General features: G+C 45.8%; 1 protein-coding gene across 3 annotated transcripts in view; it reads right to left on the bottom strand.

Moving 5' to 3' along the window:
* Window positions 1-7,065: 7,065 nt before the first annotated feature.
* Window positions 7,066-12,368, bottom strand: part of LOC309672133 (putative RNA-binding protein Luc7-like 2) — a 42,864-nt gene continuing 37,561 nt past the window's right edge. For all 3 annotated transcript variants that reach the window (XM_082483555.1, XM_082483553.1, XM_082483554.1), the window contains one exon: window positions 7,066-8,107. In XM_082483555.1, the coding sequence (XP_082339681.1) occupies window positions 7,915-8,107 (193 nt within the window). In that variant the 3' untranslated portion in view covers window positions 7,066-7,914. The remainder of the gene's footprint in view (window positions 8,108-12,368) is intronic.

The following is a 12,368-nucleotide window of genomic DNA, read 5'->3' as shown; positions in this document are numbered from 1 at the left end:
AAATCCATTTACAAAGGGGACACACCTTAAATTTTAAAGATTTGTACGATGTGAGTGGTTTAGGAGTACACGGCCCTTTTTTTTTTGTTGTTTATCTGAGATTTCAAAGGTCAGCAGGAAGCTTTCCCAACAGAGCAGACATCAGACGGCATCTTGAGATTGAGGATACCTGAGCTGAATTCTCAGTTTTCCAGCAGCCTCACTGCACAATCCTGTCTGGCTTTCCTTGGACCTCACTGTGCCTCTGCAAAACAGCCACATTCACGTATTTGGGAGGCAAACCAAACACACTCTTTACTTATTGAACCAGTAAATATGTGGTGCTGTACACAGTGTCTGCGTTCTTAGGGACAACTTTGATCCTGGGAAGAGAAACTTAAGGGAAACATCATACCTAAAGGCATCAGGAAGAGATTTCCTGTGGAGCAGCACCAGTGAGTGGTACTCACACCAAGCTTCATGGTTTTCATCCAGCCTGTGGGACACCAGGAAGGTCTGGGTGAGATGACAAATCTGTGACATAGCACAAGTAGTATAGCACAAGTGCTTGTGACAGGCTTAATCTGTTAAGTGCTGTGGAGTCATCTTTGTGTCAGACCTAAACCAGAACAGTGTGAACACACGGAAAATACTGAGAAAGGGGAAGAGGAGTGAGAGGGAGCTCATGGAGGAAGTTTATCCCCACAGCTAATAAAATCCAAGTGCTTTGCCAATCATGTCGCTGGATTAAAAAAAAAAAAGCATCCCCACAAGCAAAACTTGACCTTATAGAGACAAGCGAACACTTTCCTGAGTCAAAATATTACCTAAACACTGTAAACACGTGTACTTAAATTCAGTTCATTGACTTCGCTGAGTGGACTCAGACCTTCCAATGGGGGCAGCTTTGGGAAAGAACAAGGAGTAGAAAATACATAAAGGACCACAGACAAAGAGATGAGAGAAATTTAACTTGACAAACTTGAGTCGCTGTGGTGACAAAGCAGAAACTTACCCAGAGGAAGGTGCGTTTGCAAGGCACCCCTGTACAAGTACAAATCAATGCTGGGATAAAATCCAAGAGTCCAGCGGTGTGCGACAGCACCACCAAATCACCCTGAGACAAGGGCTATGAACATACCAAGGCAATTTGAAACGGCAGGGAGTGGTTTACAGAAGTAGTTCACCTGGCTGTTGGGGCATTTAAGCTTAACGATTTTCCTGCTAAAGAGCCTGAGCCAAGCCTAAAGAGCCACGGGGGCAAGTAGAGAGGCTCAGTGAGGGGAGCGAGGGGGAAAAATTCATCTCAAGATATCCTGGAGCTGCCCAGAGAGGGGAGTAGAGACCTTGCGGTGGATTTGGGGAAGCTTCTAGGAAACCCTTCTAGCAGGGTCCAGAGGAAAACCCTCCCTTGCGCCCACTTTTCCTGCTGGAAGGCTGTTTGTGTTATCGGTGATTTGAGTGAAGGGCCACTGGAGCTCCTTTGCTGTAGAGCTGTGGGCATAGGTACAACTATCGCCCTCAGAGGTGCTGCTTTACACTGAAAGCATAGGGGCTGCTTCTATTCGCTGTTTAAAACACCTGGTGATGGGCAGAAGGTGGTGAGGATACAGCCCAGACAGAGCAGCAACATTTCTACCCGGTGCTAGGTGCCAGGACGGTCGCTTCTGTCAGAGCCAGAGAGGAGTAGGGCAGCCCTGTCAGACTTTCAAGTCACCTTCCTGGTTCAACAGAAGGTACTGCAAAGCTCGAAACACCACAATGTGTGATGAGAACTGATTGCTGCCTACAGAAGACCATACTGAGATAAGACAAGTGAATTGTAATGCCTGAATCCAGCACTAGGAGCCGGTGGTCCCTGGAAGAACTGAACAGCCACCAAATTCAAATGCCCGTCCATCAGGTCTGGCACTCGGGCATCTCATAAAACCACAGATGTGACTCACACTGCAAACCAGACCAAAAAAAGCCCACAGACGTATTCTAACCTTCTCAGCTTTCAACATTGTAAAACCTCTCTTTTTTCTTTCATTACAACATCCTGCTGTAGGGAAAGGCGATGTTACAGAAGATGCCTTTTTTCTCTACCTTTGCTAAAGCTAAAACTGAGCTAGTGAATACTTGTAGTTATAATATCACTGGGGCGCAGTTAACCTTACATGCTCCACCAGAGCGCTTCTGGCTTACGCAGCGGAGTGGGTTTGAGCCAGTCCAGGGCACGGTTATACCGGTCAGGTTGCACACGGTCAGTATCAAACAAGCCTAAGACACACAGGCGTGATTTTTCTTCCCTGGTGTGAGCCAGCAGCATCCTCGACTGAATCGTTTCCTTACTCAGTGGACAGTAGAAACAGCAGCCTTGTACTGCAAGAATATTTTGCGTGGTTGCCCTGCAGAGCCCAGGCTTCTGCTTCTGACATCCCTGGAAGCTTTTCCCCAGGAGGAAGCACTGCTGTGGCGTCTCTTTCTCAGGCAGCAACGTGATGCTTCGCTTTATCCCCTGCACAACCAACCGCATGGGAAGAGACGAATCAGGGACACGCTGCTGGTGGTGCCGGTGCTGCTGACCTCCATCCAGCCTCCCCAGGCTGTCCACCAAGGACACCCAGCAGCCGCTGCCCGCTGCCATCAGGCAGAGTGGGCTGATCCCAACATCGCACTGAAACTTCCCATTAGCACAGGCCACCAGCACAGCTTTGCACAGGGTTACAAGCAGAGGCAGAATTTTAGGATCGGGAAGACAATGGCTGTGAAACATTGGAGCTGACCCCTGGATTACGGTCCCACCCTCCATCAAGGCAGCCGTTGCCCTCGCCTGTTGGAAATCAGCAGTTCTTCACTCCCATTGCTCTGTTGCAAACCAGTCTGAACTTAGGAAGATGGGAACACTTTACTAAAGTTACAGTGTTTTGATGCAAAGTCCCCAACCCTGTTGTCACCCTGTAGTGATGGATACGCAGAGGCTGGAGCAGGCCTTTGATGCTGGTGGTGCCTGAGGGCTGGTGCCCCTCCGAGCTAGTACCAAGAACAATTTCTAACCTTTGTGCTTTTAACTGAGTATCACCATCAACACCTTCCTACAGTCAGCATTCGCCACACCATTTCAGCCTGGCAAAGGGCTGTACAGCCATGGCAGTTCCGGCTGTCCCTCCAGCCCTTTTTGACCTTGCCTGTGGCCAGCCCTGCTTTGTTGCTAGCTAATCCCGACTCCCCGACGGTGCATTCCCTAGGATGCTGCTTGCCTGTGGTGCTCTGCGCAGCACCACCGAGAGCCTTGGGAAGCGATTTGGGACTGTGGTTACCCCAGCAACAGGAGGGGAAAAGCCAGAGCCAGGAGAGACAAGTCATGAGGGAATTTTCTAATTGCCACTTGACTGTCCATTATGTGCCTGCAGAAAAGAAAGCAGAGATAGAGGAGAGACTGGGATAGAAGCAAACATTTCGTCCCCTCTTCCCCTGTATTTCCAGCTGCTGGAAACCCCTGCCCAGCAGCCCGCCGCTTTCCAGTTTCGCAGGTTGCAGCGAAAGCCAGAGCTCCAGGTCTTATTGAAAAGAAGAATTGGAGAATTGCACGAGCAGTAACGGTGCAAGAATTTATTAAGAAGCAAGTAGAAAAAAAGCCATTGAAGCAAAAAAACCCAAAGAGCAAGAACCATACAGGACTGAACGAAGATCGCATTAACACATTTTTATAAGCCACCGCATCAGGGGAAATTAACCTCTACTGTTTGCTGAACAAAGGACAACTATACTGAGCAAGGTGGGATGTGAAATGTGGGATGGAGAACAGCAAACCAGGGTGGGTTATGAGGTGCTGCAGACCCTTACACAACACATCGCACAGTGCCATCACCTCTGGCGCATAACTCATTCTGCATTTATACTTTTTTTCACGTTGGCTGCAACTGCAATCTGCTTAGATCCCTAACAGTCACGGAGGAGACCACACGCACATCCCACTCAGTCATCTTCAGTATCGAAACAAGAAGCTTCTATGGTGCTGAAGTTGCTGTACCCAAACCCATTTGTTTGGAGGTACCCACTCACGCCTTCTGCTGTCTTGCATTGGCCCCAGGTGTCTTATGACAAGTTGCTATCGTTTTCCTCTCAGCTAAATAAACAATGCCTACCCCAAGGCTATTTCAGGTTTGCACAATCATCCATTTGTATTGGATTAGGGGGTTGGTCCACCTACTTTCTCCCGATGCCGCTGGAGCAGGATGGAAAGTGCCTCAAAGGCACGAACCGGTGCAAGATAGATTGGACAGACAGAAGGGCTCCAGGGCTTGGGTTCATGCTGTAGCAATAGGAGGGCAAAACCCAGACTTGCTACCTGATGGAAGGCAAGAGGACGGGTAGGAACAGCCGCCTCTGCCAGCTTCCTTGGCAAGTCTGACGGTGGGTAACGCAATATAGCTGCACCAGGCCAAGCACCTCTCTGCTTGGAAATGTCACCATTTTACTGTACGGTTCCTACTGCTCCAGCAGGATAAGCAACTCAGGTGTGTTCAGGAGAGGACCCCTTTTCTGGTCACATGCCATCCTCTAGCTGTTCCATCTTAACATTCTTCTGTTTCACACTCCCCGGAGTGAGAGCTTTCTGAGACACAGGAATAATGCTGGCAGGCTCACTGCATTTCAAACACTTTAAATAAATGCAATAATCAACTATTTTTGCTTAATTTGTACACCTGCAGCCCGATGAAAGCTGCTATGGACCTGCAACTGCATCAGCAAAATTTCAAAGAGGAGATGCTCAGCTACAGCATCCTTCGGTTCCCTCAGGACCTCCATCCCCTTCCCAGGCAGCAGTAAGCCTCCTTGCAGGAGAGGGAAGATACTTCCCTGGAACAGGAATGGCCTCGAGCACTCTCAGCGCTCAGGCCCTCTCAAGGACCTTCAGACCCGTGAGATCTCTTAGCAAAGAACCAGTAGCAGTACAGATGACTACACCAGTGACACATTACCCCACAGCAGCATCTTCCCCCACCCCGGATTTCCTGTGGGTCTATAGCACCTCACCTCCGATTCCATCTCGTAAGAATCAACAGCTGAACAAGCAATTGAAGGGAAGAAAGCTGGGCTAACGGGCTCCAAACAGGCTCCGTGTGGGAAGTTTTAAGTACACTGCGGACAGGCGATAGTGTGATGTGAAGGTAGCGCATCCATGTCTGTAGGATGTTACTTGACCTGGGTTAGTGGGCTGAGTGGCTTATCTTCTGAATGATTTCACCAGTGTATTTCTGATCTGGTTCTAAACCAGAAGTCAGATTTAACAATTGCTGAACCGTTTACTGAAGAATGGGCAATTAAAGACCACAAGTAATGAAGCCCAAACTATTTGATTAGTGCCAGAGCTCTTTCCCTTATGCGATGCAGAGATGGAAAGATTTATTTCCCCCAGATCCCTTTCATAACCATTTTGACCATGCAAACTAATGTCAGTCAATACCACTCTTCAGGTGTCCAGCAGGAAATACACAGGTGATGAGTTTTACCCTCCTGGAAATTAAGGTAACTTGGTTGGATGGAAGGGTGGAAGATCCTTACTTAGGCACAACTAATAGAGCAGTCTCCCTTACTGTCACCTCCAGGTATCTTGCATCAGAAGCACATTTCATCAATCACCTTAATTCATTTCTAACTGCACTCCAGTCCTCATTTCAAACACGAGACATGTATTTCCACATGTAATTCAGATTATCTTATCAGGATACCAGAGGTAAGACTTACCTTCTTTCTGTTTAACATTGGCATGGTGCTTGGATACTATGAAGCTCATCACCCCATGAAAACCTACACGGAAAGGCTCAAATCCAACCATGCTTTCATAATTAAATTTAAAAGCCATTTGTAAAATCAATGGCATATTATCCAGATTTTGCTAGTAAGGAGCGTAAGCAGTGTTTTGTCACAGTATGCAAATTCCCATCCCACCACCCTTTTAAAACACAAAATCTGTAGTTGCTGGCTGCAGGGAGAGACAGGTCTTTGGTATTTCTGGAACATTTTTATTCCAGAAAAGAATTCCAAGGGAGTTAGCAGTGCACTCACTGGCAATTCTGCTATGCAAGGATGCATCTAGAAATGACTGTTCACCTTTTGTCACACCACCAGAATTCCATTAACAAAGGTGTGACAATAGATGTTAGCAAGCCCTTACACAGTGTGTGCTCATACCAGAGGGACAAACAGCAGTAACCTGCATTCATCACAGAGCTGGGCTACGCAGGAAATCATAAAGCACTCCCAGGAAGGAAACTCACGTTCAGATTTCAAATGGGTAAATAAAAAGTGTTAAATAGTTCGCCATCATTTTTACTGTATTCCTTCAGGAGCTTAAAACGACATGAATTCAAAGTGGAGGGTATGTGCCACGCTGGATACAACTCCTCGCTGAGATGTAAAGCTCCTGTTCCAGCTTTCACTGCCAGCCAAAACGCTGCTGAATTATCTACTGTGTTAGAATTATCACCCGTGTGTTCTGACCATACTGAAGAGGCTACAGAAAAGACACGGAGGAAAAATGCAGAGTGCATTTATAATGACATTATACACCCCTGATTAGCAGGCGTGCAGAGGCACTTGGACTAGGGAGATACAGAGCAGAGTCTGCAGAACCTGCTGAAAACGCCAATAAATCATGGACAAACACCGCTCTTAGCCCCACTGAGTTACTTAACAGTGATGCTTATCTCAAGCAGGAGAATTTACCAATCTCTAAAGTATTCTGTGTGGGAATAGGGCATATCTGAATAATTTATATTGCCTCAAAGCACTTTCAATCAGACAGAACTGACAGCACCCCCTTTAGGTAAAGGCAGCTTTCACCCCAATGAAATTCTGTGTTTTGAAACGGAAGTCATTGAGGAGTTTGTGGTTGTGTCATGATCATTATGATTCCACGTGGTTTTGCCTCTGAAGATCTCAGGATGGTCAGGATTGTTATCAGAGTAACTGCTGCTCCTGGAGCAGATCTGCATGTTAAAGACTTTAATAACCAAGTGTTAGTTTTTAAATAACTGAACTGCTAAGTAACCACCTTAAGAGATCAGTATATCTTTGTGAAGTTATTGGACAATGTGGTTTCCTTTTTTACTTTTTTTATTTTTTTTGTTCTTAGGTTTTTTTTGTTGTTGCTGGTTTTTTGTTTGTTTTTAATACAATTAAGGATGTGCCATTTACACCCCACAAGAAAAAGCAGAAAGAGTCCTTATGGAAAAAACAAATATATTTAACACATACCAATCAAATGGTACAGATATGGGACTGGCTTTGATTTCAAAATTTAAGTAGAAATAAAAAAGATGTAATGCAACAGCTGTTCAATTTCCAAGTCTAAATAGGCACTGTAAAAAGACATTTCCGCTTTCTCCAGCACACATTCCTGTCTAAATGCTCCCACTGTAATCAACTCCTAGGTTCCCAAACAAAAAAGTCACCGGGAACATAAACTTAGAGTAAAAGTTAATATCCATTCACCCACCCTCTTACAAAAAAAAAAAAAAAAGCAAAGACCCCCTGAAATACAACCTTTCAATGCTGCTGTTTTGACCGGAGCAGAATTGGAGAATTTATAAAGGTTCAAAAGCACCCAAGGCAAGTAGTACAATATAATTTGTTCACTAACTTGTATTGGAAAGGAGATTAAAAACATTGAGATCTGCATCTTGGTACATAAAACTGTTGTCCTGAATAAAGAGAAATCTTTCAGAAAAGTTTTACAACTTGGTGGAAGTCCAGGACCCAGCTTTAGGCATCATTAATTGATGGGGTTTAATTCTGACTTGGTTATAACCACTTTTATATACTGTACATCTACCCTAGTTGGATCAGTGTCTGGAACTGCTCACTGGTGTCCCTTTGAACAACTGTAAACTAAACCATAGTACGCAACTCCGTAGGAAGCTAGAGATCAGGTGAATATACAGCCAGTTATATCTCCCCTGCTTCACGCTCTTCTGAGCTCCTCGGGTCTTCCGATCGGCCATTAGCACTTTCATAAGAGCGTTTCTTGTCTTTGAAATCTCGCGGTGACCTCTCTCTTGAGCTTCTATCTTTATCACGTGATGTTCTATCACGATCTCTTGAACGTTCTTTATCTCTGGAAGATCTTTCTTTTGAGGATCTGAAAAGTGCAGTAAATTTGAGAATTGAGGTTAGTCACAAATCTGTAGCTATCAAACAGCATTTTGATTTTATATTTTTCTTCTTTTTCTAACCCAACTTTAGATTTATAGAAATTGAAGTGTATGAGAAGACATCAGAAATCATTCTACCCTTCTCCCTTCCCTATTTCCAATTTCAAAAGACAAATATTGATAGAGGCAGAATTTAGTCTACATTTATTACAGAGCCCAGATTAAGGTCAATGTGCTTCACTAAATCTCTTATTTTCAACCTCCACCCTCAAGCTTGCGTTAACAGAAGCTTAATTAAAATTTCAAATCTGTAGTCTCTACCTTGGGAAGAATGTCTAGTCTAACTCAGATATGTAAATTACAAACCTAAAAAATCATTTAAAATGGGAGTTTGATTAGAAGCAGGGGGAAATTAACTTGCATAATTCTGGAATGAGGCTACTACATTACAAAGACAAAACAAATCGGGAATCTGTGCTACAATTAGATTTTGTTAGAAGAATTACCCTTCGTGTGATTTTACGATGTTGGTGTGGTGTTATTTTTAGATATTTTACTGTGATAATAGGCATTTTGAGAACCGTTACAATGGAGCCAGAAAAGAGCTGTTCTGTTAAACAGTCCACATAGTTTTAAATTAGATGAGCTACATGTACTAGAAGAAAACTGGATTAGACATCCTCCTCTATATTCCCTTACAGAGCACACCTAAGCCTGTTGTTGAAAAACATCTCATTTTGATTTTAAGACGTACAGCAATCAAAGATTCTGATATATACTTTCAGAGCAAAGTCTTTGCAGCATGCTACAAAGCTAGCCACTAATTTCTTAGTCAAAAAAAAATCTGGTGTACTGGACAGTGGGACTGTGCTCTCTACTTACAGAAAGCTACAGTCATCACCTCAAAGCTTCAAAGCTCCTGCACTCATTTCCTTGAACAAGCTTACAAAAAAGTGACCTTTCATATTTTTCGTTTTAGCTCCTCCGCTGGAAAGATTACTTTCCCTACAATGCAGTGTTTTGCAAGGCTCAGCATTTGCCAACACTGAGAACCACAGGCACTGCTCCTATTCCACGAACTACACGTCAAATAAGAACAGGAGCTACATGCTGAAGAAGTAGTTAATACTGGAATTAGTACAGCTGTTTCACAAGTACTTTGCGCTGCAAGTCCTCTGCAGAAGTAACAATGCTTCCAAACTGGTTGACTCAGGCTAACTCTAGTAATTAATCCTAGAACAGGCAGACAGATAGGACGGGATGCCATCCACAGCCATGGCTTTACATTCAACACATTTTTGGAGGAATGTCATAGAATCATAGAATGGTTTAGGTTAGAAAGGACCTTGAAGATCATCGAGTTCCAACCCCCCTGCCATAGACAGGGACACCTCCCACTACACCAGGTTGCCCACGGCCACGTCCAGCCTGGCCCTTGAACACCTCCAGGGATGGAGCCGTAACAACCTCTCTGGGCAAGCTGTTCCAGTGCCTCACCACCCTTAAAAACTTCTTCCTAATGTTTAATCTAAACCTGCCCTCTTCCAGTTTAAAGCCATTCCTCCTCATCCTATCACCACATGCCCTAGTAAAAAGTCCTTCCCCAGCTCTCCTGTAGCCCCCCCACCTTTAGGTACTGGAAGGCCGCAATAAGATCTCCTCAGAGCCTTTTCTTCTCCAGGCTGAACAGCCCCAACTCTTTCAGCCTCTCCTCATAGGAGAGGTGCTCCAGCCCTCGGATCATGCTCACGACTCTCCTCTGGACACACTCCAGCAGGTTCATGTCCTTCTTACATTGGGGACTCCAGAGCTGGATGCAGTACTCCAGGTGGGGTCTCACGAGAGCTGAGTAAAGGGGCAGATTCACCTCCCCTTACCTGCTGGCCACACTTCTGATGCAGCCCAGGATACGGTTGGCCTTCTGGGCTGCAATCGCACATTGCTGGCTCATGTTGAGCTTCTCGTCAATCAGCACACCCAGGTGCTTCTCCTCAGAGCTGCTCTCCAGCCATTCCCCGCCGAGCCTGTATTTGTGCTTGGGATTGCCCTGACCCAGATGTAGGACCTCGCACTTGGCCTTGTTGAACTTCATGAGGTTGGCTTGGACCCACCTCTCCAGCCTGTCCAGGTCCCTCTGGATGGCATCCCTCCCCTCCAGCGTGTCTACCTCGTCAAACAGCTTGGTATCATCGGCAAACTTGCTCAGGGTGCACTTGACCCCACTGTCCATGTTGCCAACAAATATGATGAACAGTACAGGTCCCAGTACCAACCCCTGAGGAACACCACTCGTCACTGCTCTCCACTTGGACATCAAGCCGTTGACCACAACCCTTTGAGTGTGACCGTCCAGCCAGTTCTTTATCCACCAAGTGGTCCGTTTGTCAAATCCACGTGTCTCCAATTTAGAAACCAGGATATCGTGTGGGACGGTGTGAAACGCTTTGCACAAGTCCAGGTAGATGACATCAGTTGATCTTCCTTTACCCACTGCCACTGTAACCCCTTCGTAGAAGGCCACCAAATTTGTCAGGCATGACTTGCCCTTGGTGAAGCCATGCTGGCTGTCACCAATCGCCTCCTTGTTTTCTATGTGCCTTAGCAGAGTTTCCAGGAGGATCTGCTCCATGATCTTGCCAGGCACAGAGGTGAGACTGACTGGCCTGTAGTTCCCTGGGTCTTCCTTATTTCCCTTTTTGAAAATAGGGGTTATGTTTCCCCTTTTCCAGTCGGCAGGAACCTCACCAGAGCACCGCGACTTCTCAAATATGATGGCTAGTGGCTTAGTGACTTCATCTGCCAGTTCCCTCAGGACCCGTGGATGTATCTCATCAGGTCCCATGGACTTGTGCACCTTCAGGTTCCACAGGTGGTCTCACACTTGATCTTCACCTACAGTGGGCGGTTCTCCATTTTCCCAATCCTTGCCTTTGCATTCTACATCATGGGCAGTGTGGCTGCAGTCCTTGCCAGTGAAGACTGAGGCAAAAAAGTCATTGAGCACCTCAGCTCTGTCTCTGTCCCATGTAACCAGTTCTTGCGTTTCCTTCCAGAGAGGGCCCACATCTTCGCTAATCTTTATTTTCTCGCTGACATACTTAAAGAAGTATTTTTTTGTTTGTCTTGATGTCCTTGGCCAGATTTAGTTCTATCTGGGCTTCAGCTTGTCTAACCCGATCCCTGGCTGCTCAGACAATTCCTCTGTATTCCTCCAAGGCTACCCACCCCTGTTTCCACTCCCTATAGGCCTCCTTTTTCCTTTTGGTCATGTCCAGGAGCTCCTTATTCATCCATGCAGGTCTCCTGGCTTTTCTGCCTGCCTTCCTCTTTGTAGGGATGCATCGCTCCTGAGCTTGGAGGAGGTGGTCCTTGAATATTAACCGACTTTATTGGGCCTCTCTTCCTTCCAGCGCTTCATCCCATGGCACCATACCAAGCAGATTCTTCAAGAGGCCAAAGTCAACTCTCCCAAATTCAAGGGTGGTCAGCCTACTGCCCACCTTCCTTGCTGCCTTGAGGATCTCGAACTTGACCATTTCATGGTCACTACAGCCCAGGCTACCCTTGAGTTTGACACTGTCTAACAGTCCCTCCTTGTTGGTAAGAACGAGGTCCAGCATAGCTCCTCTCCTCGTTGGCTCCTCAACCATTTGGAGAAGGAAGTTGTCCTCAACGCAATCCAAGAACCTCCTGGATTGCCTATGCCTGGCTGTGTATAAGATGCATTCATCCAGCTGTCCCATCTCTCTACAGTTGAGTCTCTGATCAGCTGACAAGAAGGAAGACTGTCTTTAATGAATCACAGCACAGTGGCATGAAAGTTTACATAATCGCTTTAGCTAGCAGTAATACTACGAGAAGACTTAGAACCAAAATACCATTCCTGCCTTTCTCAAGGGCAAGGTATAGCCTTTAGAATCAGAATCTCTACTAGACTTGCAATATCTAGAATGCTTGGAAAGCATTACTTCCTAACTCATCAAGTGGATTCTTCAGCAGAAACTGCCTCCTTCACCAGGTATGGGGGCAGCATCCACACACTCATGTTCACCAACTATGAACTGTGTTACAATATGCGATACTGGTTCCAAGACAGTATCTACAGATGCCTGCACTGGGTCTGAGGAGAAGAAAACATAAGTAGCCTTGGACAAAAATCCTAGGACAGCCTTGGCAGTGTGGGAAAATCCTTGAGCAACCAGTCAGATCTAGGAAAGCAGGGAAAGATGTAGTTACAGTTTCAAACCT

This window comes from Vanellus vanellus (genome assembly GCF_965231255.1).
Source record: "Vanellus vanellus genome assembly, chromosome: 1".
NCBI lineage: Eukaryota > Metazoa > Chordata > Aves > Charadriiformes > Charadriidae > Vanellus > Vanellus vanellus.
This window is presented reverse-complemented; position numbering and strand designations above follow the sequence as displayed.